Source organism: Girardinichthys multiradiatus, chromosome 1 (assembly GCF_021462225.1).
Source record: "Girardinichthys multiradiatus isolate DD_20200921_A chromosome 1, DD_fGirMul_XY1, whole genome shotgun sequence".
NCBI classification, from domain to species: Eukaryota; Metazoa; Chordata; class Actinopteri; order Cyprinodontiformes; family Goodeidae; genus Girardinichthys; species Girardinichthys multiradiatus.
Window position 1 is genome coordinate 47,984,885 of NC_061794.1, and position 27,447 is coordinate 48,012,331.

The following is a 27,447-nucleotide window of genomic DNA, read 5'->3' on the forward strand; positions in this document are numbered from 1 at the left end:
TTCAATATGAACACAGTTTTTATTAAACATTCTTATTTCTTTTAAATGCAATCAGAGCTCAGCTTCAGAATTACCCCTCATATACATGAGACTAATCAAAAATGAATATATTTTAGTCGTGAAGCTGATTTGTAAATATATAAACACAATCATCCACTGTTTGTGAGGCCATCAGAGATTTTCAAAAACTGGAAGAAAGCATTAAAAGGCAAGACTGTAACGTTTTACATGAACAGAATAACTTTTAAATCAATCATTACAAATCATCATTGAAAGGGAACAAAGGTTTAAATCTTTTTTTATCATCTGTTCAGATTTACATCACATTTGTCAGAGTTAAATGTCATTCCTGCCGACATGGATGCAGAGATGAGTAAATTATTAGCTGGTGACCAGTTTCAGTCAGAGAGTTAAAGCAGAAGTTATCTTTCAAGACAAGTTCTCCAGCATTTTCTTTTTAATTCCCAGTAAAAACATCTTAAACGGGATGTGTTATGATGGTTTATCTATAATGAGATGATTCTGTAGGTTAACATTCTGCTTAGAGACATAATAAAAGCCCTCGTCACCCTGCAGACACTCAAACAGTCCACTGCTGAACATCAGACACACCTCAGTCCAATCGCTCACTAATCTGCAGGAACCTGTTAATGACCTACTCATTTGAATCAGGTGTGTTCAAGCAGAGCAACATCTATCAACATATAAAGCACATATTTCTAACTCCAGTCCTGGAGGGTCAAATATTTGGGTCATTAGCAGGACACTGTACAATTTGAATGCATGCTGTTTGGTTCAGGTGTGTTGGACCAGGGACACCAGCCATCAAGGACTGGAGTTCGGCATCCCATCTTCCCACCGATTCATACCAGTTCCTGATCTATACTAAGGTAAGTTACTAACTACACATCAGCAACACTGAACCGTCCCTTTAATGTCACAATGTAAACACTGGTAACTGTGGAAATAAAGCAGGTTTTAACTAGACTCATATTTTAAAGTGTGAGCTTTGAGATTGAGATCTTTCTAATTTATCAGCTATGGGGGGAAAATCCTGCTTCCAGTGGAAAAGGAAAAACTCTCAGAGCAGATGGTGAGAGATTGTTTTGCATGAGAACAGCACGTTTATCTGGGCCCAGCATTTCATGGATGACCAGATTCTGGTTTCATTCAGGCCAAAACAGGTTCTGCAGACTTTATTTGACCCAGATTTCAGTCCAGACCTCAAACAGATGTAGGTTAAACAGCAGCTTGTTTTCTGGTGAGTGGGAATTATTAACTGACCCATTTTGCTGTGGAGAGGAAGCAGTTTGTTACTGCAGGGTGGGTTAACATCAATGAATCTAGGTTCCTCTACTGTCCTCCTGTTTCTCCTCACAGCCACAGAATCAGGACTCCAGTCAGACAGGCCAACAGGAGCGATGGTGTGGATACAGAACCAGCAGATATTTTGGTCTTAGGCACTGATTTCTCCCATATTTCCTGCTTCCTGATGATGATCTCTTCTCTCTGCTTCTCCTCCTCCACATTGTTGGTCTCATCCTCCTCCTGTTGTCTGGATGTGGATGATGGAACATCAGTAGAGACGATGTCCTGTTCAGCAGTTCCTGGTGGAGGTATGTTTTCAGCACTCTCAGTTGGGATAATACTGGGAGCTCTGGGAGAACTAGCAGGAGTCTCAATTATGTCTTCTTTTGTTGATGCAAGACTAACTTCTGGAGGTAGATCAGAGGAGCTGACAGTTACTTCCTCTTCTTCCACCACGTCAGGTACTACAAAGCAGAAAATATCTTACTTTAACCATCACATGGCATACAGTGAGAACAACAGAAATCAAAATCATTTATACTACGAGTTAAATATTAAAATAACTTCAATTAGCAATGACTGATGGAGCTAAAACAATTCAGAAAGTGAATTTGATGCTGAAATTAAAATAGAAAATAGCAAAAAAACAACTAATTTCTATATGTAAGATTTTATTTAGTTTGGGGGGTACAAGATATATGGTAAAGAAGCAGGAGAGAGATGCTAGAAATATTTTATGATTCCTGATGCGTCCACAGAAGAAACCTGGATCTAAATGCTTAGTGTCTGAGTCCAATGATATGAAAAAAGGAAAACACAAAGGAGAAAATCCAATAATGATCCCAAAGATTCCCAGACTGAGGAAAGAAAGTCATCATGAGCAGCAGATGTGGGAAATCAGACAGCAGGGTCATGCATGAACATCAAATGTGCTTAAACAGAAAACAGGAATTTGCACTGATGCACAGAAACAATTAAAGTTTTCTTCAGTCAACCTTTTATAGATTTTATGTCATATTTATTTGCTTTGCAGAAAAAAAAACCAGCACTAAATATGTCAGAAAACTGAGGCGTCTGCTGTGGAGAGTTCTCACCATGAACAAGTTTCCAACATCTCAACCAAACCAAGCAAATTAAGTTTGGGTCGGTTTAAACTGTTATTCATCAGAGTCAGACAGGAAGGCAGAGAAGAAGAGGTGCAGTAAGAGATCCTGGCTCAGGTTTGAAACCCTTCAGGGTGATTGCACAAGGTTTAGGATCATATACCGAACCAAACCAAACCGGAACTGGAAACAAAACTTTAGAACAAGATCCACAATAAAGTGCCAGTCTTCATCCTTCAGTCTCCTGCTGCAGCACATTGGTTTTACTTAGATTACAAACATGCAACATCTAGGCACACTTTAAGTGGTTATGATCTGTTTGGGATGCAAAACAAAGAGAGGTGTTTTTCCGTAGAGACAGATGGGTCAGAATACATAGATCAAGAACATTTCATACCACACAGGTTGTTTTCACATCTCTGGAGCTTTTCAGGACAAATCGAGCACCAATCCCCTTCAACATATGGCCACTGGTCATCATAGTTCCCTCTGAACACATAAACACAAACAGAACATGCTGTGATGCAGATACAAAACCATTCTCATTACTGCTGATAACTTCCGAGTCAGTGGTTCCATCCAAAAACACATCTGAAGCAGACTCTATCATTGCTGTCCACTAGGGGGAGTATTTGCGCAGCAGTATCACCAGTGGAAATCACAATGCATTAATATGAATTGGTCCAACATGCAGATTACTATTCAGAGTGAATATCTGCATCGGATGTTTCGGGTCACCATAATGACTGAGACACTGAGTGACACATCTGTCTAGGTACCATTGATGGTCATGTGACCTGTGTCTCGGGTGATGAAATACACACTTACATTTTATTTAACACCACAACAAAAATCATAAAAGTTTACAGTAAAATGAAGATGGAATCTGAGTGTGGAGAAGCTTGGCATTTTGCTTTGGAACAGTTTCCAGTGGAGATAAAAGATGCTTGTTGCTTTAAAAAGTTGCTCATTGCCCAACTGGAAGAAAACGGCTCTAAAACAGGAAACCTGAAGTGTCCTGACATGATGTGTAGTGAATGAGTTAATTTTAAAGAAACTGAATAGAAAAAAATGTAAACAAAAAAACCCAAAATAATGTTCAATTGAAAAGATCAGCAGTGGTTTTCCTGTCTGACTTTCTCTACACCATCCTTTGATAATCTTGTCCCATTCCTCTAGTTTGTTGAGCTTTGCTGACACCAATCAGGTTTGGCCCACCTCCAGGTGCCAGTACACCACTACTTCTCTGGGGCATCTGGCTGATGCCTTTACTGCCCCAGGCCGCCTCAAGGTCCCAACGCCTGCTCCATGCAGCCTCAAGGTCCTAGAGCTTGCTCCTCGCTGCCTCTGAGCACCGGAGCCTTCTCCAAGCGGCCCCAGAGATCTCCGACGAGGGTGTCCAGGTGGACCTGCCTCGTGTTCCTGCTCCAAAATTCCTTCGTGTTCTTGAGCTTCTCTGTGGGTACCAGTGTCCAAAGTCCCTCGGTTGACCTCCTGGCAAGGTTCTCTGTGGGTTCTCCACGGGCCTTTCTTGCTGGCCTCCATGGTTTTTGCTTCGGTGACGCTGGCCTCCAAGGTTCCTGCATTCGTGCCCCCAGTCTCCAGAACTGTGCCTCAACTATACACCTGTCGATGTCCTGTTGATCCCTTAAGCCTACAACATGTGACAACCAGTGGGTATGAGGTGTGTATGGCGATATGCATCGTCTAAGTTTCTCCAAACATGGTGTTGACAATCATGGCCAGCAATGATTTCTTCATGCAGATGCAGGTGCAGGTGTAAGCTCAGAGTGAATCCACTCCTGGGAAGACTGGCAAGTGTCTGAGATGTTTTCTACTTGGGAATAGTCTTTCTCTCTGTAGGATGATAAACTTCAGATAGTCTGAAAATTGCTTTCACGAATGTTCCTTGAATAATCGACAGACAACATTGCTTCTCTGGGGTCATTGCTGATGTCTTTCCATCCTGGCATTGTGCAAACCCACACCAGTATGGTCCAGACCAGAGAAGCAAACTGACCAAACTCCTGCTTTTATAGATCGGTTCACACCTGTGCGCTAACTCATGCAGCTAACACTGACAGATGTTCATGTGAACATAAAGAGTGTGTGGTATTTTTCTGTCTGTGCTCTGTGTTGTTTGGTGGCTGTGTTGCAGTGTCAGAACTGACGCTGGGAAGTAGTTGCAGACAAGGAAGGAGACTCTCTCCCAGTCTAGTCCCTCCATCGTGTTGCAGGCATGGAAAGCACAGCCGACCCTGTGAGTGTCGGCCCAAACCATCTGTAACACACACAGTTCGAAGAGTCACGATCACCTTCACAGATCCTGCACACATGCATTAATACATGTACTGTGTGTGTGACCTGTGTGTAGTGTCCACACATCTTGTCTTCATCACAGCTGTTGTTCTGGTAGTCGTAGTTCAGGTGTTCTGGACACAGAAAGTTCCGCTAAAATATATCAGCTCTAGCCTCAGTAACAAAGAAACAGTTTTTACAGACCTTGTTGCCGTGTTTTGAAGAAAACAGAGCAGAAAATAAGGGTGTGTAGAGATGACTCACCCAGGAACCATTTCTCCAGAGCCACTCTAAGGTCCAGAGGCCCGGTGCTTGCGAACAGATTCTCTCCCGTCTCCTCCAGCTCCGGGTTGTGATTCCAGATACATTTAGCAGCGTAGCCTTCTGCAACCACCTTCAGATTTGGGTCCCATTTCTACACAGACAGAGTTTGCTAAAATCAGAAGGGAGAAGAATAATATCCAGAAGGTCCAACAACTTTCACTGCTGTTTTATCGGCATGTTTTAAAATCCACAAATCAGAACTATATTTGCATAAAAATATGAAAGTAAAAATGATGTGAAGAAGGTCCTCGGTTTGAATCTTGGTCTGGGTCGTTCTGCAACCAATTTACATGTTCTCCCTGTGCATAGTTGGTTTCTCCATAGGTGCTCCAGCTTCCTCCCACAGAACTGCTCTTGCTGAATTTAGGTGTGTGTGTATGGTTATGTGTCTCTGTTTACACCATGGTATCCTGTCCAGGCTGTGCCCTACCTCTCACCCAATGACCCTGCGTGGATAAGGTGGTAAAAGTGGTAGAAAATCTTGACTACATTTGTCGAAGAACAAATCAGAGAATTTTGGGGCGTTCTCGGTATTCGGACCACGTTAGACTGAGACAAGTGTGAAAAGCGGATTTATCACAGATGGTGAAACATTTATACATATTGTAGCTTATATCTATCTCATCTACCTCGTACTCGTACTCGTACTCGTTGTCTTCGGCTTATCCGGGACCGGGTCGCGGGGGCAGCAGACTCAGCAGAGACGCCCAGACGTCCCTCTCTCCAGACACCTCCTCCAGTTCCTCCAGGGGGAGCCCAAGGCGTTCCCAGGCCAGCCGAGAGACATAGTCCCTCCAGCGTGTCCTGGGCCGTCCCCTGGGCCTCCTCCCGGTGGGACGTGCCTGGAACATCTCCCGAGGAAGGCGCCCAGGAGGCATCCGGTATAGATGCCCGAGCCACCTCAACTGGCTCCTCTCGATGTGGAGGAGCAGCAGCTCTACTCCGAGCTCCTCCCGGATGGCCGAGCTCCTCACCCTATCTCTAAGGGAGTGCCCGGCAACCCTACGGAGGAAGCTCATTTCAGCCGCTTGTATCCGGGATCTCGTTCTTTCGGTCATGACCCAAAGTTCATGGCCATAGGTGAGGGTAGGAACGTAGACCGACCAGTAAATTGAGAGCTTTGCTTTTCGGCTCAGCTCTCTCTTCACCACAACGGACCGGCACAGCGCCCCCATTACTGTGGCAACCGCACCGATCCGTCTGTCGATCTCCCGCTCCATTCTTCCCTCACTCGTGAACAAGAACCCGAGATACTTAAACTCCTCCACTTGAAGCAGGAACTCCCCTCCAACCTGAAGAGGACAAGCCACCCTTTTCTGGTCGAGTACCATGGCCTCATCCCAGCCGCTTCACACTCGGCTGCGAACCGCCACAGCGCATGCTGTAGGTCTTGGCTAGAGGGGGCCAGCAGGACCACGTCATCCGCAAAAAGAAGAGACAAAATCCACTGGTCCCCAAACCAGACCCCCTCCGGCCCTTGGCTGCGTCTAGAAATCCTGTCCATAAAAGTTATGAACAGGACTGGTGACAAAGGGCAGCCCTGCCGGAGTCCAACATGCACCGGGAACAGGTCCGACTTAGTGCCGGCAATGCGGACCAAACTCCTGCTCCGCTCGTACAGGGTCCGGATGGCCCCTAATAAAGGGCCCCCGATTCCATACTCCTGGAGCACTCCCCACAAGGCATCACGAGGGACACAGTCGAATGCCTTCTCCAGGTCCACAAAACACATGTGAACCGGTTGGGCAAACTCCCATGAACCCTCGAGTACCCTGTAGAGGGCATAGAGCTGGTCCAGTGTTCCACGGCCGGGACGAAAACCACACTGCTCCTCCTGAAGCCGAGGTTCGACTATTGGTCGGACTCTCCTCTCCAATACCCTGGCGTAGGCCTTACCAGGGAGGCTGGGGAGTGTGATTCCCCTGTATTTGGAACACACCCTCCGGTCACCCTTCTTATAAAGGGGGACCACCACCCCAGTCTGCCAGTCCAGAGGCACTGTCCCCAACCGCCACGCAATGTTGAAGAGGCATGCCAACCATGACAGCCCAACAACATCCAAAGACTTGAGGTACTCAGGGCGGATCTCATCCACCCCCGAAGCCTTGCCACCGCGGAGCTTTTTAACCACCTCGGTGACTTCAGCCTGGGTGATGAAAGAGTCAAACCCCGAGTCCCCAGCCTCTGTTTCCACCAGGGAATGCGTGATGGCAGGATTGAGGAGATCCTCGAAGTACTCCTTCCACCGCCCGATAATATCCTCAGTCGAGGTCAGTAGTCTCCCACCCCCACTATAAACACTGTTGGCGAAGCACTGCTTCCCCCTCCTGAGGAGCCGGACGGTTTGCCAGAATCGCTTAGAGGCCAACCGGTAGTCCTTCTCCATGGCCTCACCGAACTCTTCCCAGGCCCGAGTTTTTGCCTCTGCCACAGCCTAGGCCGCAGCACGCTTGGCCTTACGGTACCCGTCAGCTGCCTCAGGAGTCCCATAAGCCAACCACAGCCAATAGGACTCCTTCTTCAGCTTGACAGCATCCCTTACTGCCGGTGTCCACCAATGGGTTCTGGGATTGCCGCCGCGACAGGCACCGCAGACCTTACGGCCGCAGCTATGGGCAGCAGCATCGAAAATAGATGCGGAGAACATGGTCCACTCGGACTCTATGTCTCCAACATCCCCCGGGATCTGGTCGAAGCTCTCCCGGAGGTGGGAGCTGAATACATCCCTGGCTGAGGGCTCCGCCAGGCGTTCCCAGCAGACCCTCACTACGCGCTTGGGCCTGCCAAGTCTGTCCGGCTTTCTCCTCCTCCAGTGGATCCAACTCACCACCAGGTGATGATCAGTGGACAGCTCAGCCCCTCTCTTCACCCGGGTGTCCAAAACATGCGGCCGAAGGTCTGATGATACGACAACAAAGTCGATCATCGACCTCCTGCCTAGGGTGTCCTGGTGCCAAGTGCACTGATGGACACCCTTATGTTTGAACATGGTGTTCGTTATGGACAATCCGTGACTAGCACAGAAGTCCAATAACAAAACACCGCTCGGATTCAGATCGGGGAGGCCATTCCTCCCGATCACGCCTCTCCAGGTGTCACTGTCGTTCCCCACATGGGCGTTGAAGTCCCCCAGCAGAATAATGGAGTCCCCGGGAGGGGCACTATCCAGCACCCCCGACAGGGACGCCAAGAAGGCTGGGTACTCTGCACTACCACTCGGCCCATAGGCTGATAGTCAGAGACCTCTCCCCAACCCGAAGGCGTAGGGATACAATCCTCTCATCCACTGGGGTAAACCCCAACACGAGACGGCTGAGCTGGGGGGCAACAAGCAAACCCACACCAGCCCGCCGCCTCTCCCCGTGGGCCACTCCAGAGTAGAAGAGAGTCCAACCCCTCTCAAGGAGATGGGTTCCAGAGCCCACGCTGTGCGTGGAGGTGAGCCTGACTATTTCTAGTCGATATCTCTCGACCTCCCGCACAAGCTCAGGCTCCTTCCCCGCCAGCGATGTGACATTCCACGTCCCTAGAGCCAGCCCAAGTATCCGGGGATCGGGCCGCTGAGGTCTCCACCTTCGTCCGCCACCTTCGTCCGCCACCCAATCCTCTTTGCACCGGTCCCTCACGGTTCCCCCTGCAGGTGGTGGGCCCACTGGGGGATGGCCTCACGTCTCTCGTTCGGGCTTGGCCTGGCCGGGTCCCGCGAGGAGCAACCCGGCCACCAGGCGCTCTCCGACGAGTCCCGACCCCAGGCCTGGCTCCAGGGTGGGACCCCGGCTCCGCCGTACCGGGCGACGTCACGTGCCTCGATATTTTGTTCTTCATGAACATCTACCATCAACCTAAATTAATGATTGTTTTTATTCCATTTAGTAATAAGAAAATTCTAAAAAGTGAGTTTTTGTTTCAGATTGGACGTGATTAGAGTCTGGGGGTCTGGAGGAGCTCACCCAGGCACTATCATCCAGAACCGTTTTTACACACAGGATAAAATGTATCCATCATTTATTTCAATAATTTGAACCTGAAAGACTCTACCAAGCATGGTGGGGGTAGCATCATGCTGTGGGTCTGTGAAATAAGGTGGAAGGAAAAAGGAAAAAGATGGGCTACCTCCAAATCCTTCAACTTCACCTCACCTTTTATCCGTTTTTGGACCAGATAAAGGTCCAGCTTTCCCAAAGGTCCGATCTCAACCCTGTTGAAAACCTGCGGACCTCAATCCATCCATACTGTTCATCTGTCCAATCACATCAGGGTTGATAGTAGAACCAGGAAGTCCTGCTTGGATTCTGGGTACGGTTAGCGTTAATATTTCAGGCACCAGTCACTCACACTTTGACAAGTTTTATGGACGCTCATGGATTTCATAAACCTGATACAGATCTTAGTAACCTAGATGCTAAAGCTCAGTGATGTGGTGGGTTCAATGAGATGTGGAGAAGAAAGAAACAGTGGGAAAATATGGCTTCATTATCATAACTGCAATATTCAACAACAACACTGCAGTTTTGTCTTATACTAAGATTCTGCAGCCCTGTATGTTAATCTCTCTGGATTAGAGAAAATCCTCAATAGATTAAAAGTTCAAGATGTAAAACAAATCATCCAAATCTTCCAGCGTGGAGAAAAATGGTTCAAATAAAACCTTAACTTGTAAAAACCCTAAAAGTGTTTTAGAAGCAATTTCCACTTCGAATAACATTACTGAAGTAAATCAAGATTAGCTGCAGTTATAGTCTAAATTCAAACTGTTGGTACCTGTATAAAGTTAAGACATAAATGAACAAAGTTCAAATGGAACCACTATTGCAACTCTTACTGTCTGATTGATTTGCAAGCAGATGTCATGAGGAGCAGTGGGTCTGGTCCTTAGAGGAATAACTTCAGGAAAACCCAAGTTCTACTGTTTCGTGTCCTGGACCCCTTATTAATCAGCAGGATTCTGAATTAATCTTGTTTTGATTGGCTGTCTTTGGGTGGAGCTGCTGCTGCAACATCTTCTACATTTTGAAGTTTTAAAACAGCTCTTTGACTTAAGCGTGACGATTTATGCTGTGTTCAGGACTAAGGTGGATGTTTGGCTCACTAAACGTTCAGGGATGAGGAGTTACTGTTTAAAACATCTGTAGTTTAATAGTTCTGGTGAGGAAATGAGTAAAAACAGGTTTGGTGTCTGAAGAGCAGATTGTTTTGGACATTTTCTGCTGAGTCAGGACATCTTCATGCCGTCACCACAAATCTATCTGTATCCAGTGTTTCAGTCTTTCTCTCCTGTTTCCTTTACATGCAGATAAAACCAGAGGCTGCATGCTGTCACCTCACCATCCCTGACCTGACCTCTGACTCTGACCACAGCATGGACCTTCATCAGATTTCCTCTTCAGGATGGATTCATATGATGCCGTCAGCATAGTTGTTCTAGTCAACAAACAAATTAAAACCTAATAATACAATATCGTAGAAAGGCTGTTGGGCAGATGGACCTACTTGTGTCTCTAGAAGACTTGGTAGGAGTTCATGGTCCATAAGTGACTGCAGCAGATCTGAGGTTCTGGCACAGTCTCCTTTTTCTGTGAGGTCAGCTGGAATTTTAGATGATTTCAAATCTCTTTTATTTTACTGCTTATCCTTTTTTTATTTTATTATTTTTTCACGTTTTTAGTTTTTTATTTGCTTGTACAGCAGGTTGGTTACCTTTTGGTTATCAAAGCCCCTTATAAACAAATAAATGATAAAGGTGCCCAGATATGATCTGCTGATTTTTTTTTTTTCCTCCATCACGTTTTGGTCCATTTTGGTCAAACATCTCTACTGTGGTCTCATTTGACCATTGTTTTCATCTACACTACAAAAAGTGATGGTACCCCTGAAAACAATGTGACCAAAGGGACATGTTAAATCAAGGTGTGTCCATTAATTAGCATCACAGGCGTCTACATTCTTGTAATCAGCCAGTGGGCCTATATATAGGGCTACAGGTAGTCACTGTGCTGTTTGGTAACATGGTACCAGACTCAACATGGACCAGAGGAAGCGAAGGAAAGAGTCTCAGGAGATTAGAAAGAAAATTATAGACAAGCATGTTAAAGGTAAAGGTTATAAGATAATCTCCAAGCAGCTTCATGTTCCTGTGACTACAGTTGCACATATTATTCAGAAATTTAAGATCCATGGGACTGTAGCCAACCTCCCTGGACGGGACTGCAGGAGGAAAACTGATGACAAAACAAAGGGACGGATAATAGGAACAGTAACAACAGAGCCCAGAAAAACCTCTAAAGAGGTCAAAGGTGAACTTCAAGCTCAAGGAACATCAGTGTCAGATCGCACCATCCGACATTGTTTGAGGCAAAGTGGACTTAATGGGAGGCGACCAAGGAGACCATTGTTGAAAACAAATCATAAAAAAGCCAGACTGGAATTTGCCAAACTACATGTTGACAAGCCACAAAGCTTCTAGAAGAATGTCCTATGGAAAGATGAGACAAACATTGAACTTTTCAGCAAGGCACATCAGCTCTATGTTTGCAGACAGAGAAATGAAGCATATGAAGAGAAGAACATTGTCCCTACTGTGAAACATGGAGGAGGTTCTGTTATGTTCTGGTGCTGCTTTGCTGCTTCTGGCTCAGGGTGTCTTGAATCTGTTCAGGGTATAATGAAATCTCATGACTATCAAGGGATTCTAGAGAGAATGTGCTGCCTAGTGTCAGAAAGCTTGGTCTCAGTCACAGGTCATGGGTCTGGCAAAAGGATAATGACCCAAAACACGCAGCTAAAAACACCCAAGAATGGCTCAGAGGAAAACATTGGACTATTTTGAAGTGACCTTCTATGACCCCTGACCTAAATCCTATTGAGCATCTTTGGAAGGAGCTGAAACATGCCGTCTGGAAAAGGCTCCCTTCAAACCTGAGACAACTGGAGCAGTTTGCTCATGAGGAGTGGGCCAGAATACCTGCTGAGAGGTGCAGAAGTGTCACTGATGGTTATAGGAATCATTTGATTGCAGCGATTGCCTCAAAAGGTTGTGCAACAAAATATTAAGTTAAGGTACCATCATTTTTGTCCATGAGTTTATTTTTTTAAATAATTCTGTTGAAGCATCTTTGAAAAGCAACGTCTGACTTTCATTTGATCATTTTCATAGAGTTTTTATTCATTATTACCTTTGTCAGATTCAAGTTATTTCTGTGACCACTGTGGGTTTTTCTTTCATTAACCGAAGGGCACCAACAATTTTGTCCACATGTGTAGATGCAGCTTTATTAACCTCAGTTCAACTCTTCCAAGCAGCCATACTGGTTCAGTGTCCTTCTAACTGTCCTGTCATGACCTTTTGTTTTTTTGCAGCCTTTATTTTCCCGTTTTTCACCAGGAAGCTGACAAGAAATGGGGGGAGAGAGGGAGAGGACATGCAGCAAAGATTTCCTGGGCCGAGAACCTGCAACGGGCACGTCGAGGCCTGAAGCCTCTAAATACGGGTCATGTGTTTTATCCCTGCGCCACCTCCATGCCCAACCTTTAACCTGCTAACTCAGGCCTGTAGAGTCTGAGACGAAGCTCTTAGGTTTTTGGACATTTCTATGAGCTTCACGCCTTGACGTTGGGCTGAATCTGCTGGGACGTCACATTAAATACTAAGTTTTGATGTTGTTATTTATCTTTTGTCCAACTAAAACTATTGATGATGACGATGTTTTGCGGTTGCATTACTCCTGAAAAACAAACCAAAACTTTCCAGCGTGTTTCAAATGGGACGGCTACGGGTGTCACCTGCTCCTTCCCTTTAAACAACCAACAGACTTCTAAATAACACGTTCGCATAAATGCTATGACAGTTTATAGACCAGGTTAGTTTTAACAGGTAGAAGGTTGCTTTGTTTGGACGTCACTCCAGTCAGCTGTTAGCAGTAAAACTAACTCTGTGTCATCAAATACAAGACGCTATGAGAGTTCTTCAGCTAAGATATTAACTGCTTAGAACCTCCTAATAGAACCACATGAAAACTGGATGGTCCAGGGCGGATTAATGAAGCAGTTATGGAAAAGGAGCTCGACCTCCATGTCTCGTGGTCTTAATCACTGCTGCCATAAAACCCAAAGAATGAACAACAGTTACATATCCTGGAGTGTCTGTGGGAGGTTTGTTTGTGTGTGTGTGTGTGTGTGTGTGTGAGTGTGAGGGACTATTTGTTTAGCGAAGGCACACAAACTGGAGTCAGCGTTCTGCTCCAGGATCCTCCCTCAACATCTGCTCAGAGTTAAGGCTCTCGGGTCATCATGAATGCATCACACTCCTCTCTGCTGACTCATCCAGAGCATGAACAGCTGACTGTGTTTCTGCATCTGAGTTAAAGCTCTGAGCTACTATTTAAATCACATCTGGACTTTTTCAGCTCAGTTCCTCCGAAAGTCTAAATTCTTACTTGTTTCTCATCACCTCAGTGCTAAAATCTGAAGCAATCAAACGTTTGTTGAGCTTTTCTCCCAGTTGCTTCCAACATTTGCACACCCCACATCCTGGGCCCAGCTTCATGCAAAGCCAGAATGGTCTGATGAGTCCACGGGACACCCCCTTTGTCTGCTGAGCTCCGATCAGTATTCTGTCAGATGCTCCAGTAACCGCCTGATAGCATCATCACTCCTCTCCTGGTTCCACCACCCCTGGTGGCCGTGTCAGACATGACAGTTCTTCCTCCCGGTCTGCATGTGGACCACACCCAGATCAGCTCCTTCCGTCTGGGTTCTGATGCGTTTTGTCTAGAACCATGATCCAAACAGTGTAGTGATTGGTATCGACACGGCAGTATCCAGATTTCCCTCAGCACACATCTTTCGTCACACAAAAATGATCCCTCTTTTTTAAAATATGAATCAGTTTAGGCTGAAAAGAATCCCACTTGTTTCTTAGGCGCCTGCTAATAATGAGCCTGCTGATGATTTTCTTTGAGATGCATGAGAGGTTCTCTCTGTGCAGAACCTGGAAACGTTTAACCTAAAACTCAGTAAGCAGGAGGCAGTACCAGATATCCGATCAGAATTCCTCCAGAAGCTTTTATTCTTGTGTTCGACCCGAGCCAGATTCATTCCAGCTCCTGCATGATGGAACAAGATTTTATGATAAGCTTCTCTCCAGCTGCATGCTGAGGTCCTGTCCTGAAGGTTCAGGTTTGCTTCCTCAGCACCAGTAACAAGAAGAACGTACTGCAGAGGTGATGTTACTCCTGGTCCAGTTTCAGGTTCTGCTCAGTACTTAGATTCGCTGAGCGGGTTAACTTCTGAAGAATTCAGTTCAGTTAGTGGTTCTGTCAGCAGAACACCGACCAAACTGCTTTGATGGAAACTTGATTCCATCAGTTTTATTCTGCTGTCATTAGATTGGTTCTAACTGGGTTCTTCTGAACCGGTTTTCAGCTGGTTCTGTCTGTTATCCTGATGAATTAGTCGCGGTTCAATTTATGAACACCTTTCTGAACTGGAATGACTCCAGTAATGTTTTACACGTTTTTATTCTCTCCAACACAAACTGAGATCAGAACTTGGTCATTACTTCTCTCGCGCCTCTTTGGAATTGGATCCGTCCAACTTATCGTCTCAAACGTTGAAACTTTTCTGTTGCTTTCAGGGAATTATTTTACTTTACTTCATAGATCATATCTCTTCCTTTTTCCCATGTTTGTCTTTCATTCATTCATTCATTCATTCATTTTCTACCGCTTATTCCATAGTGGGTCACGGGGGAGCTGGTGCCTATCTCCAGCAGTCTATGGGCGAGAGGCAGAGTACACCCTGGACAGGTCGCCAGTCCATCAGTTAACAGAAAATGTGACATTTTACGAGTGCATAGCATGTCCAATGTTGGGATTCCTGAAGATCTTTAGCAGGAGTTCTGGGTGACTTTCTGAGTAAACTGGGTAAGTCTGAACCCTCCCATGATAATGTTAGAAGACTAAAGGGAGGTAGATCTGCTCAATTGAGGTCCTTATAAACGGATGAGGTGGAGTGCAGGGAGCATTTAGGTTTGGTCTTTCTAGTTCATAATTCCATCTGATGTTCTGCAGAGCACCTAAGAGGACATACACTCACTGGCCACTTTCTTAGGTACACCTTGCTAGTACCGGGTTGGACCCCCTTTTGCCTTCAGAACTGCCTTAATCCTTGGTGGCATAGATTCAACAAGGTACTGGAAACATTCCTCAGAGAGTTTGGTCCATATTGACATGATGGCATCACACAGATGCTGCAGATTTGACAGCTGTACATCCATGATGCAAATCTCCCGTTCCACCACATCCCAAAGGTTCTCTATTGGATTGAGATCTGGTGACTGTGGAGACCATTTGAGTCCAGTGAACTTATTGTCATGTTCAAGAAACCAGTCTGAGATGATTCGTGCTTTATGACATGGCGCGTTGTCCTGCTGGAAGTAACCATCAGAAGATGGGTACACTGTGGTCATAAAGGGATGGACATGGTCAGCAACAATACTCAGGTAGGCTGTGGCGTTGACACGATGCTCAGTTGGTACCAAGGGGCCCAAACTGTGCCAAGAAAATATCCCCCACACCATTACACCCCCAGCCTGAACCATTGATACAAGGCAGGATGGATCCATGCTTTCATGATGTTGACGCTACATTCTGACCCTACCAGAAATTTGCGTTAATGAGCAGTTGGACAGGTGTACCTAATAAAGTGGCCGGTGAGTGTACGTGACTCATTTGGTTTTTAAGTGCCGACCAAACACCAGAGAGGCCACAACACAAGAGCAGCATTCACCTTAAAGGTGCGGCCAAACCTGGGTTCTTGTTTCCAGGATCTCCTGATTACAGCAGAGATATGGAGAAATTTTCATTTTATTTCATTTGGGTAAAAGTGATCAAATCTATAGCTCAAGAAGCTGTTATTTGATTTTTAATTTTAAAATGAGAAACTGGGGGCTGTGCGATGAGTTCAACCAAAAAGCAGCTACATGATGATCAGATGTCACTTTAAACATTGATGGGTCTCTATTGTGGTGAAAAAATAAGACATTTGAACCAGGAGCTAATAGATTCAGTAAAAGCAGCAACAGCTTTTACGGTGCAAATTTATGATAGAGAGGAACTACATCATGTGGTTAAAAGATTCAAGTTAACTTATTCTTAAGTTATTCTTCCTCTGATGGCCTTTAGTGATTAGTTGAAATGAAACTGGATGATGATCAGCAGAGTATAAATGCACAATTAATATAGAGTATGTTCATGAGTGGCGTTATGGTTTTTTAGGTTAGTTTAAACTTAATGATGCTGTTTTTTGCAGGACAAACTTGAACTCGCAGCTCTCATAGGTACATTAAAAAGTGCTCTTTTGGGAGTAAACGTTGCTTAAATGGACAAAATTTTATGTGTTTTGGCAGAAAAGTCTGTTTCCTCATTGGTCAGGGCCTGGTGAGTGCTGTGTACGTGTCAGCATGTTTAGGCTATTCCCCACATCTCTGTCTCTATGAGGACAAGTCATTGATAATGTATGGCTCTTTCAGATCTTTACTAGACACAGAAGACTCATGTTGTAACCATCACAAGTCATAGACTGTGCCCAGTTGTGTTTGCACCCCAGTCCTCTTGCTACTGTGTGAGAGCCTGCGGCAGGCAGGGAGTAAGACCAGCTGGTTTGCAGGTTCAGAACAGAGGGGATGAATGGAGCCACAGCTAAAAGCATTTTGTTGCTTTATCTTTGACCTCTGATCACTATACAGGAAAGTGGCACTAAAAACCAGCACAGCTGTTGTGTTTAATTTATGTAAGTGACCGGTTTTCAACTCATGGTTAAAGACACTCAGGAGTTTATGAAAGAGAAACAACAAAATGTGGTGCTGTGAGTGCTTGGTGAGCTGAACATAAATACATTCAGTTTTAGCCCCTTTGAACTGAACTCAGAACTAGTTCTTCTTCATGGTCTTTAGGGAACAAGTAAAACATCTGGGAAAAGTTGCTGATATTACAAAATATCTTAACATTAGCATCTAAAAATCTGAAGGAAACCCAGAGGAATAGAGGAAATTTGAAGAGTTCATCGAGGTGATTTATGCCCCCTGCTGGTTAGCTGCTACGTCACCTTTCTTCCAGTGGAGAGGGGTTTGTTTCTCTTTAAAAATCTCCTCGGTTGTTCTACCCCTCAGAGAACCTCACAACGTTTTGCTCTGAAAACACCATTTGTGTCCCAGTGGGGCCTCCATACTTACAGAGACAGTCTGAAACCTGTCAGGTTCACTCCCACACATCTATAATAATCACTATAATAAATAATAAACATGGATGAGAGACAAACACACATTCTTCTGAGCAGCTCTTCATTCTAGGTGTAATTTTCATTTCTCCTTATCTAAACACTGAGCTGAATTTCCCAACATTTATCTGGTTTCTCAACACAGATCTCTGATAGTTTCCCAGCCATGTTCCTCATCTTGTTATTAACTGGAGTTATCGGCAGAGGGAAACTCCTATCAGTTCCTGGAAACCAGCCCTGATTTTACTTTAGTGCAAACCTGATCACTGAGTAAATTAACGCTGTGGTTGAGGCTTTAAAAATGTTGACTGGGGCTTATTAAACTGGACGTGCTCCAAGGATTGTGGTGTAGTATTTGTCTTAAATTCTCCTCCTCAGGAAGCTCCAGCTTTGTGCAAATAATAGACAATAAATAAGGCCAGAAATTACAGTAATAAAATATGAGTCCTTAACTGTTGCAGCTTGTGTAGTCCAACAGAACCAGCAATGCTTAATGAAAAATATTTACATTAAGACACATTTGTGTCAGAAAATGTCATGTCTTTTTATTCATGTAAAAGTATTGATGAACTGCAGAAAACTTTGCGACATGAGACGAACTGAATGTTTCCCGTGGTTTCCATCTTAGGTTTGATTAACCAAACCCAGAAGCTAACTAGTTTGCTGACCCTCATCTTCATCCACCCCACCCTGCTCCCTCTCTCCTCTTCATCTCTCCTGGACTCTTACCTAAACTCGACCACCATCAACACCTCTGCTCTTTGCATCTTCATTTTTCAACTGGTTTCTTCTCTCCAGACCAACATATCTTCTCTCCAGGCTTCTCTCCTCCAGCTTCCTACCTTCCACACAGATCATAGTGTCATCTGCAAACTTCAGAATCCATGAAAATTCCTGTCTGACCTCATTGGTCAACATGTCCATCACAACTGTAAACAAGAAGAAGCTCAGAGATGATCTCTGATGCAATCCCACAACCACGTTCTTTCTCTCTGACCGTTATTAGTCGTGCACTTCACAAATGGGACCTACTAATAAGTGGCACGAGGAAATCACCTTGAACACATCATACCTTAAACATAGAGCCACAGATACAACAGGAAGGTTTAGAATGCATATTCATGTGGTAGAAAGGCCTAGTCAAAGTCCAGACCTAAAGCCAGCTAAGAATCTGTGGTAGTACATGAAAACTGATGTCCACAGATGTTCTCCATGCAGCCTGACTGAGTTTCAGCTTCTAAACCACCTTTAACTATTACTACCTAATGTATCATAAAAAATCACAACCAAATACACTAAAGTTTGTGATGTGATGAATGTGGAAAAGCTTCATGGGGTATGAATACTTTTATAAGCAGCTTTTTGCTTTTAAGCTGCACAAAGTCTCTGATAAACTGTACAAGAAATTAAGTCATTTCTGCCTTTAACTAGAAGAAAAATGGTTTATTGGACTCCTTTGAGTCCAGTAAGGTAAAAACAATCTGCAGCATTTAACCAACACACATACTGGTCCTTCTCAAAATATTAGCATATTGTGATAAAGTTCATTATTTTCCATAATGTCATGATGAAAATTTAACATTCATATATTTTAGATTCATTGCACACTAACTGAAATATTTCAGGTCTTTTATTGTCTTAATATGGATGATTTTGGCATACAGCTCATGAAAACCCAAAATTCCTATCTCACAAAATTAGCATATTTCATCCGACCAATAAAAGAAAAGTGTTTTTAATACAAAAAACGTCAACCTTCAAATAATCATGTACAGTTATGCACTCAATACTTGGTCGGGAATCCTTTTGCAGAAATGACTGCTTCAATGCGGCGTGGCATGGAGGCAATCAGCCTGTGGCACTGCTGAGGTCTTATGGAGGCCCAGGATGCTACGATAGCGGCCTTTAGCTCATCCAGAGTGTTGGGTCTTGAGTCTCTCAATGTTCTCTTCACAATATCCCACAGATTCTCTATGGGGTTCAGGTCAGGAGAGTTGGCAGGCCAATTGAGCACAGTGATACCATGGTCAGTAAACCATTTACCAGTGGTTTTGGCACTGTGAGCAGGTGCCAGGTCGTGCTGAAAAATGAAATCTTCATCTCCATAAAGCTTTTCAGCAGATGGAAGCATGAAGTGCTCCAAAATCTCCTGATAGCTAGCTGCATTGACCCTGCCCTTGATAAAACACAGTGGACCAACACCAGCAGCTGACACGACACCCCAGACCATCACTGACTGTGGGTACTTGACACTGGACTTCTGGCATTTTGGCATTTCCTTCTCCCCAGTCTTCCTCCAGACTCTGGTACCTTGATTTCCGAATGACATGCAGAATTTGCTTTCATCCGAAAAAAGTACTTTGGACCACTGAGCAACAGTCCAGTGCTGCTTCTCTGTAGCCCAGGTCAGGTGCTTCTGCCGCTGTTTCTGGTTCAAAAGTGGCTTGACCTGGGGAATGCGGCACCTGTAGCCCATTTCCTGCACACGCCTGTGCACGGTGGCTCTGGATGTTTCTACTCCAGACTCAGTCCACTGCTTCCGCAGGTCCCCCAAGGTCTGGAATCGGCCCTTCTCCACAATCTTCCTCAGGGTCCGGTCACCTCTTCTCGTTGTGCAGCGTTTTCTGCCACACTTTTTCCTTCCCACAGACTTCCCACTGAGGTGCCTTGATACAGCACTCTGGGAACAGCCTATTCGTTCAGAAATGTCTTTCTGTGTCTTACCCTCTTGCTTGAGGGTGTCAATAGTGGCCTTCTGGACAGCAGTCAGGTCGGCAGTCTTACCCATGATTGGGGTTTTGAGTGATGAACCAGGCTGGGAGTTTTAAAGGCCTCAGGAATCTTTTGCAGGTGTTTAGAGTTAACTCGTTGATTCAGATGATTAGGTTCATAGCTCGTTTAGAGACCCTTTTAATAATATGCTAATTTTGTGAGATAGGAATTTTGGGTTTTCATGAGCTGTATGACAAAATCATCCGTATTAAGACAATAAAAGACCTGAAATATTTCAGTTAGTGTGCAATGAATCTAAAATATATGAATATTAAATTTTCATCATTACATTATGGAAAATAATAAACTTTATCACAATATGCTAATATTTTGAGAAGGGCCTGTAGTTATCTAGACGTGCTCATCCAGCGCTGCCTCTTAAATCCATAGAATCATATGGAAATAATTGCATTCATTGCTAATGAGTCTTTCTCCACAGTCCTGTGGCTCTGCTCTCTGAGAGCCTTCATGCAGGTTGACACCCAAGTCAGAGTGGTGCTGTTTAACCACAGCGGGTATAACTGTTCTGACCAACTGATAGACAGCGTCACATGAGATAATCGCATCTCCACATGTTCTCAGGAATGTGCTGCTAAAGCAGGTTATGGACATGAATTAGAGGAGAAAATGAGTTCAGGTTTTGAGATTGCTGAAGGGCAGTAGAGCAGTCAGAGGAGAACATGTGGGTTAGATGTTTCTCTAAATGTGTTGAGGAACATTTCATTTCTTCTCTTGTTGAAGCAGCACTCACTCCTTCAGCTGGCACTTCCTGCCTCATCTCACCCTGACTGTAATGCTTCTGCTGCTCCTCACTAATCCTGGACCTTTCAATGATTTAACCTCTCCATCATAGGTCACAGATTCTTCAAGTCATTTCTGCTCCAACAACTGAACCACGACAACCAATCAGAGATGCAGAACTCCAGCACAAAGCTGGGATTTGAAGAGTAGAGAAAGGTGTTGGGTATGCTGGGGTCTTACAGAAAGCATATTTTGATAATTATCTCCTAAAAAATCTTCCCCGTACTAAATTCAATTTATCAGTTCTGATAGGTCCATATCTTCTGCAGTCAGACAGATCTCAGATTGCAGAACCAGGGAGGAGTCCAGGCTACAGCTCTGTTCCTCATCATCTTATAAACGCTGAAGCTACCTAATGGGTTTATTTCTGTCCAAAGAAGATAAGAGCAGCTGGAAATGACAGATGTTGCTCACTATCTCTCAGGCTGCACCTTCACTCTGAAAGGAGACATTTTAGAAGCTAAAGAGGACCGTCTCTTTGCAACAGGAGAAGAACATCCATCTTTCTAAATATATTATGTTTCTAAGCTTCTCTGCTTGTAGATCCAGGAAGGTGTGAGAGCAGAACATCTGTCCTGCTAAGTCTCACCAAACAGATGGAGCAGACACACAAGAAACATCTGATAAGAGGAAATGAAACAAATTAAACTGAAGGATGTGAGTCGGTTCTCTCAGACTGAAAGTGATGCAACAGACCAGACAGTCTGAGTTATTTTACTTCCTCTTCCTGATCCAAACCTGATCCGTTCTTTTCTGATTTTGACTGCAGAAACTTTTCAGTAAAGTTCACTGGACTCATCATTGTGTCATCTGGATTTTATCCAAACCAGGAGCAGGAACGATGAACACTGAAGTTTTCTTCTAAAACCGAAGGAATCCTGCTGATTAGCAGCTCAACTAAAGGCAGACAGAGAAAGTCCTCCAAGCAGGGAGCATCTCCTCATGCCTCCATCTCTTCCTTGGATTGCGTTCTTATTAAAGATGTTGTATCATATGAACAACATCACATCAACAACAACACGCTGCTGCTGCTGTTTGGTTCATTCAGACTGCAGCAACACTGCATGGTGTCTGAGTAAAACCATTAAAGAATAAAAGGACAGAAGAGCACTTCTTTGGAGCATCGTTTCAGATGTAGGATGTGGGTGGAGCCGATGAAAGGGCGGGGCTTTATCAGTTTCTCACTTCCTGCACTAAATCACCTGAGATGAGCAGAACATACTTTATCTGCTGAAACCAAGAAGTGTGGCTGTCAGTGCATGAAGACATTTAAATGAACTGTGTTGAGCTCAAACTGGGCTCAGATCATCCTTTCGTCATTAACCGGGTGTGAATCCTTCAGGGCAATCCTTTGCCTCTTTATCACATCATTTACCCTGACAGAGTGGATTGGTTGCTGCATGCAGGTGTGTCTGTGCATGGGCGCGGTCCAGATCCCCCTCTCTGCTCTGTTTGTGCTGTCACTGCCGATGAGCCTGCTTCAGGCAGGGAGCGGGTCCCATTTAGTCCAATGGGCAACTTTTCAGACACATTTTACTTTTAAAGAGTTTATTTTATTAAAGATCATGAATGAATGAACCTGTATGAATGGAGCTTAGAACCAGAACCAGTTCTTGTTAATGGTGAGCAACCAACTCGAGCATTTCAGACAGCAGTGATTCCTGCATCCTTTGGTTTTCTGTTTGGTGCTGTTAGAACTGTTTGGGTTTCCATTTTTAGTCTTTACTGGGTTGGGTTTCAGTTTATGAACTCATACATTTAGTGGTGTTTATTTCCTGACTTTCATGTACCAGAATAATTACTCAGAATCACAACCTCTCCCGTCTGTCATACATTCCCTCCTGGTTTATCTGTAATGCAGCTGATTGCCTCATTTTTCCCAATCATTGGCCAGAATTCAGTCTGTTAATGTAGAAAAATACTAAATAAGTTTCATATTCTTTGTCAGAGCCGTCTGAATTCATGGAGGGTTTGTTCTCAATGTCACAAATATCCCAGAACAAAACTGGACGTGTTTTAGTGATCCAGACCTGATTAAGGTCCGTTTCTCATCACAGCAGAGCTTCTCATCCTAAATCTTTTGCAGCTCATCAGATTTAACTCTTGCAGGTCCTGAGGTCCTTCAAACCGCTGAGTTCTGTCTTGGTTGTGCCTTTCAGGACATCGTATGCCAGGGTACTGGATGCTGATTCTGACTGGTGACCAAACACAAATTTACTCGGGTCAGAACAATTCCTCCAGCCTTGGCTGGACCCAGCCTTAATGGAGTTAATTAGATTTTATAAGAGGATCTTTTCTCTGAGGGGACGTCAATAAAAGTATTTTTTAACGTATGAATATTTGGCTGTGGCGGTTAACACAGCTGGTGTCTCACAGATTCAGATCTCGGCTTTGGTCTTTCTGTGGGGTCCAGGAAACTAGGGAAGCCATTCAGTTGATGGAAACTGGTTTAGGATGTAAAACCAGCAGGACGTGAAAGCGGGGAGGCAGTAGAAGAATAATCTGTTCATGTTATGATTTGGGGTTGTTTGGTTTCTGGTTTTTTCTTATAATCTTCTCCCAGTTTTTGAATCATGCTTCTGTTTATTATTTTCCTGATCATGCTTGAGTTTTTATCTTCTAGTTCATGTTTTGTCAAGTTTGATTTTTGGATCTGGTTATGCTTTAGTTTCATGTTTTTCTGGTTTTTGTTAGTTTGTATTCAAGAGTCTCTGTTTTGCTCCAGCCACGTTTTGTTCTCTCCTGTCTGTTAATTAACTTTATGCGGTTCACCGGCTTCAAGCTAATCTGTCTCCTCGCTTCACCTGGTTCACACGCCATATATACTCCTCTGTTCTGTTTATTCCTTGCGGAAACATTTTCTGGATCATGCTCATGTCTTGTTTTTCCCTGCCTGTCCATACCTGCTTCTGCCTCCACCTGTGAGTGAGTTTTTGTGTTTTTCAAAGGATTAAATCAGTTCACTTACCATCATGCTGCCTGCTTGTCTGCATTCCGGCTTCTTATATTGTACAAGTCCTAACAGTTCACTGTTCGGATTAATCAGAAATCAGGCTCACAATCAGCTGAAGGCCAGGTTTAATGTGCAGAAGGACTTTGATTTCTCACGTAACCAAATAAATCTTCCTACAGTCTTTAATGTATGACTAATTTCAGCTTTGAACTGTCCAGTTAAAGGTTTAGACAACAGATAAATCCAAACCTGCTTCTGTTTTATCTGCTTATTTCTTTTCTAAATTCAGTTCAAATCAAAAATATTTGAAGTCAAATGAAATCTGTTAAGATGTTAACTTTAAATCTTTTAAATCCCACAACCAAAACAAAACTAATCCATCAGACTTCAAGCTGAACAGTTCACGAACCCAAAGCGACGCGGATTCGCAGCAGCAGGATGTGGACGCCACACAGCAGCGTTCTGTTTGCAGAAGTAATTCTGATCACATCATAAGAAGAGGAAGAAAGAGATCACAGCTATTAACAGCAGCCTTTAATGGAGCTGATGCTTAAGTGATGCTGCTAATATCTTCTCAATGTTTTTGCAGGTGAAAAGGTTGGAATTGGGCCATGAAAAAGTCAGATATGGATCACATTTGCCTGCAGTGGGAAACTAGCCTTATTCATGTTCCAGATTCTGAGATGCCTGAAATGCTTCCCATACCAGAACAATTCTGGCAGAGCGCCATAGCTCTGGTCTGAAGGTCCAAATGTCCTGAATGACAAACAACATCAAGCTCCAACCTCCTATATTTATATTTAATTGTTCCACTGACTCAGATAAACCTAAAATCAAGATAAAACATTGATCATTGTGATATTAGTATATACACCTGCCGGCCATTTTATTAGGTACAACTGCTGGGCAAAACAAGCAGCCAATCACATGGCAGCAGCTCAACACATTCAGGTATCCAGACGTGGTGACGTTCAAACTGAGCATCAGAATAATGATGATTTAAGGGACTTTGAAGGTAGCAGGGTTGTTGGTACCAGATACACTGAGCTCAGATAATCCATAGCTCTGATTACATTCAGAAATCGGCTTCTCACTGCAAATGAGAGCCACAGTTTAGGGAACGTCATATATCAGAGCAACACATGGGTGAGGCCGGCATGGCCCGGCTCAGGGATGACTGTTAAATACCCGACCGCAGCATTGGGAGAACTGGAAATGGCACCGGCGACGTGCAGTTCCTCCTGGTTTCCCTCTGTAACACTGAAGCCAGCTCCATGCAGAGCTACAAGATGATTGTCCTGGAAGATCTAAACTGGCTACTAAGCAATGCATCATCAAGTACCAGCAGGTCAGTACGATAAAAGCTCCCTCTGACATCTTCCATCCTCCAGCTGAGTCGAAGCTGCCATCGTTCCACAATTAGGAGCAACTTTAGCAGCTATTTATGGACATGTATGATTGTCTCCAGTTGTCCACCTTAGGAATCATCAAACCTGACTTGTAAGGAAATAATCTGCTTAATCCCTCAAATGATTCTCATGCATTTCTGCTCCTCAGTGCTCAGACTGATGAGCATTTCCATCTACAGGTGACAGAAACAGAAGAAGTTTCACAGTTTCCATTCGACTGAGGTTGTTTCCATCAGTTTCTGAGGTGTGTTACGTTATTGAGGCTGAATGCGATTCTGTTTCATCGCTCTGGTTTCAACCATAAAAGCTCAAAGTCTTGAAGAAACATCAGGTTTGATGCTCGATGAATGAAATAAGGCTAAATGGAGTCATATTTCAGTGGATTTAGGGGAGGTTTAGATTTCTGTCATTTATTATTGATGACTGAAAAAGTTTCTGCACATTTTCACAGCAGGTCAAAAGTTTACGTGAATTTCTGCACACTTTCACGCAACATTCATTTTAGTACATGCCACAAGATCTTTGTGTGTAAGTACGAAGCGTGCATGAGGCCCCAGAACTGGAGCAACTGGAACTGGAGAACTTGGATAATGGTTACCTGGTCTGATGAGTCGGGATTTCAGAACCAAGATTCAAATGTTCGGGTCAGAATATGGTGGAAACAACATAAAAACCTGGATCCATCATGCCTTGGATCAACAGTTCAGGCTGCTGGTGGTGGTATCATGGTGTGGGAGATATGGTCTTGCCACACTATGGGTTCCTCAGTACCAACTGGGCATTATCTAACCACCACAGCCTGTCTGAGTATTGTTGCTGACCATCTCCATCCCTCTATGACCACAGTTGGACCCATCTTATGATAGTGGGATAATACACCATGTTTCAAAGCACTGACCATCTCAGACTGGTTTCTGGAACATCTCAATGAGACCACCGGAGTCCAGAAGCTTCCACAGTCCCAGATCTCATGCCAAAAGTCATGATGAGAACCTCAAATCTGCAGCAACTACGTGATTCTATCATTTCAAAATAGACCAACATCTCTGAGGAATGTTTCTGACACCTTGTCGGATCTATGGCATGAAGAATTTAGACATTTCTGAGGGGACAAGGGGGTCCAGCCTGGTACTAGTGAAGATAGAGAAGATTGAGATGCAGCTTGCTTAGTTAAAACTCAGTTGACTAAGTAAAAACAATATTTTCTGCTAGATTTGCAAATGTTGGAGAAAAGTCTCCTATAAGTATTTTATCTAAATGTTCTGACAGCATTCTTAGTGAAGCAGGACCTTAAAACGGAACCTTTGTTGGAGCAAACATTGAAACTGACTCTGCAGACTAAAATCACCCCAGCTTTATATACCTGTCCATGTTTTATTGTTTTGACTTTAATCGAGTTAAAGATTCCTTGAGTCTTCCTTCAGAAAGTTCTCACACAGCCGAGTGTTTGTTGGCAGGACGAATCTCTCAGAACAATGGTAAAAGATATGAGGGAACAGCTGATTGATGAGAAGGTGTGGAACAGATTTCCCTTAGATAAATACCACATGTCCTGCTTCTCTGCAGCTGTGCAGAAGAAACAATGACCGTATGCGCTTTATTTCTCTACTTTTAGGCTGTTTCAGTAACTTTGGGAAGATCTGAGGTTCTTACCAGGGGCAACATGGCTGAGGCGCTGGGTGAAACCTGTCCTCTGTAGTAGTTGTGCAGCTCCACCAGCAGCTCCTCCTCCTCCTCGCTCAGGAAGCTCCAGGCTCCGGGAACCAGCAGGGCCCCCAGCAGCAGGCACGCACAGAAACAAGCTCCCTTTGGTAGGCTGAAAAGGCTGGATCCCATCCTGGGCCTGGAGCTCCATGAAAAGGCTCCATCCTGGGCGGTCCAGGGTGCCGAGGCCCCATGCAGTTTAGAGAGGCTCCTAGGGTGCATGATGAGTAACAGAGTCCTGAGGGATGTACCCTGAAGTGGTCAGTCCAGAGTCCAGCAGAGTGAATCTGAGTGTGTGTGAGGGTCAGCAGTGTGTTGTCCTCCAAAGTGCCTCTCACTCTCAGCTCTGCAGATATTTCTGCTTCTGAGCCGGCTTTAAGGATTCCAGGATCCTCCCCTTCACACACGTCCCTCTATCTGTTCAAGGCTCCCCCCCTCAAGAAACCACATGACCAAGCGTTAAGTTAAATGTGCTGAACCCCCTGACAGCCGCAGGGAGCGT

The 27,447-nt window shown here is 44.4% G+C and overlaps 1 protein-coding gene and 1 long non-coding RNA gene across 3 annotated transcripts; one reads left to right on the forward strand and one right to left on the reverse strand.

The window, feature by feature from the left end:
• LOC124876404 (peptidase inhibitor 16) lies at nt 1–27,447 on the reverse strand. Its single transcript, XM_047379130.1, has 6 exons — nt 26,895–27,447; nt 4,974–5,124; nt 4,776–4,843; nt 4,583–4,692; nt 2,809–2,900; nt 1–1,772 (listed from the first exon to the last, which is right to left on the reverse strand). The coding sequence occupies exons 1-6, from the start codon at nt 27,165–27,167 to the stop codon at nt 1,375–1,377; spliced, it is 1,092 nt and encodes a 363-aa protein (XP_047235086.1). The 5' UTR covers nt 27,168–27,447; the 3' UTR covers nt 1–1,374.
• LOC124876411 lies at nt 755–12,730 on the forward strand. Of its 2 annotated transcripts, XR_007040300.1 has the most exons (4): nt 755–890; nt 1,581–1,616; nt 10,327–10,613; nt 12,390–12,730. It is a non-coding gene; the product is annotated as an uncharacterized LOC124876411 (long non-coding RNA). The 2 variants fall into 2 exon arrangements; XR_007040296.1 differs by lacking the exon at nt 12,390–12,730 and having other exon boundaries at nt 10,327–10,782.

What these genes read in the sequence shown, in the direction of transcription:
- LOC124876404 (XM_047379130.1), bottom strand. Translation starts at nt 27,167, where the DNA reads ATGCACCCTAGGAGCCTCTCTAAACTGCATGGGGCCTCGGCACCCTGG. An exon ending in TCTGGAGAAATGGTTCCTGG is followed by an intron (nt 4,844 to 4,973) that starts GTGAGTCATCTC and finishes TTCTGTGTCCAG; the next exon opens with AACACCTGAACTACGACTAC. An exon ending in GTCTGCAACTACTTCCCAGC is followed by an intron (nt 2,901 to 4,582) that starts GTCAGTTCTGAC and finishes TTATGTGTTCAG; the next exon opens with AGGGAACTATGATGACCAGT.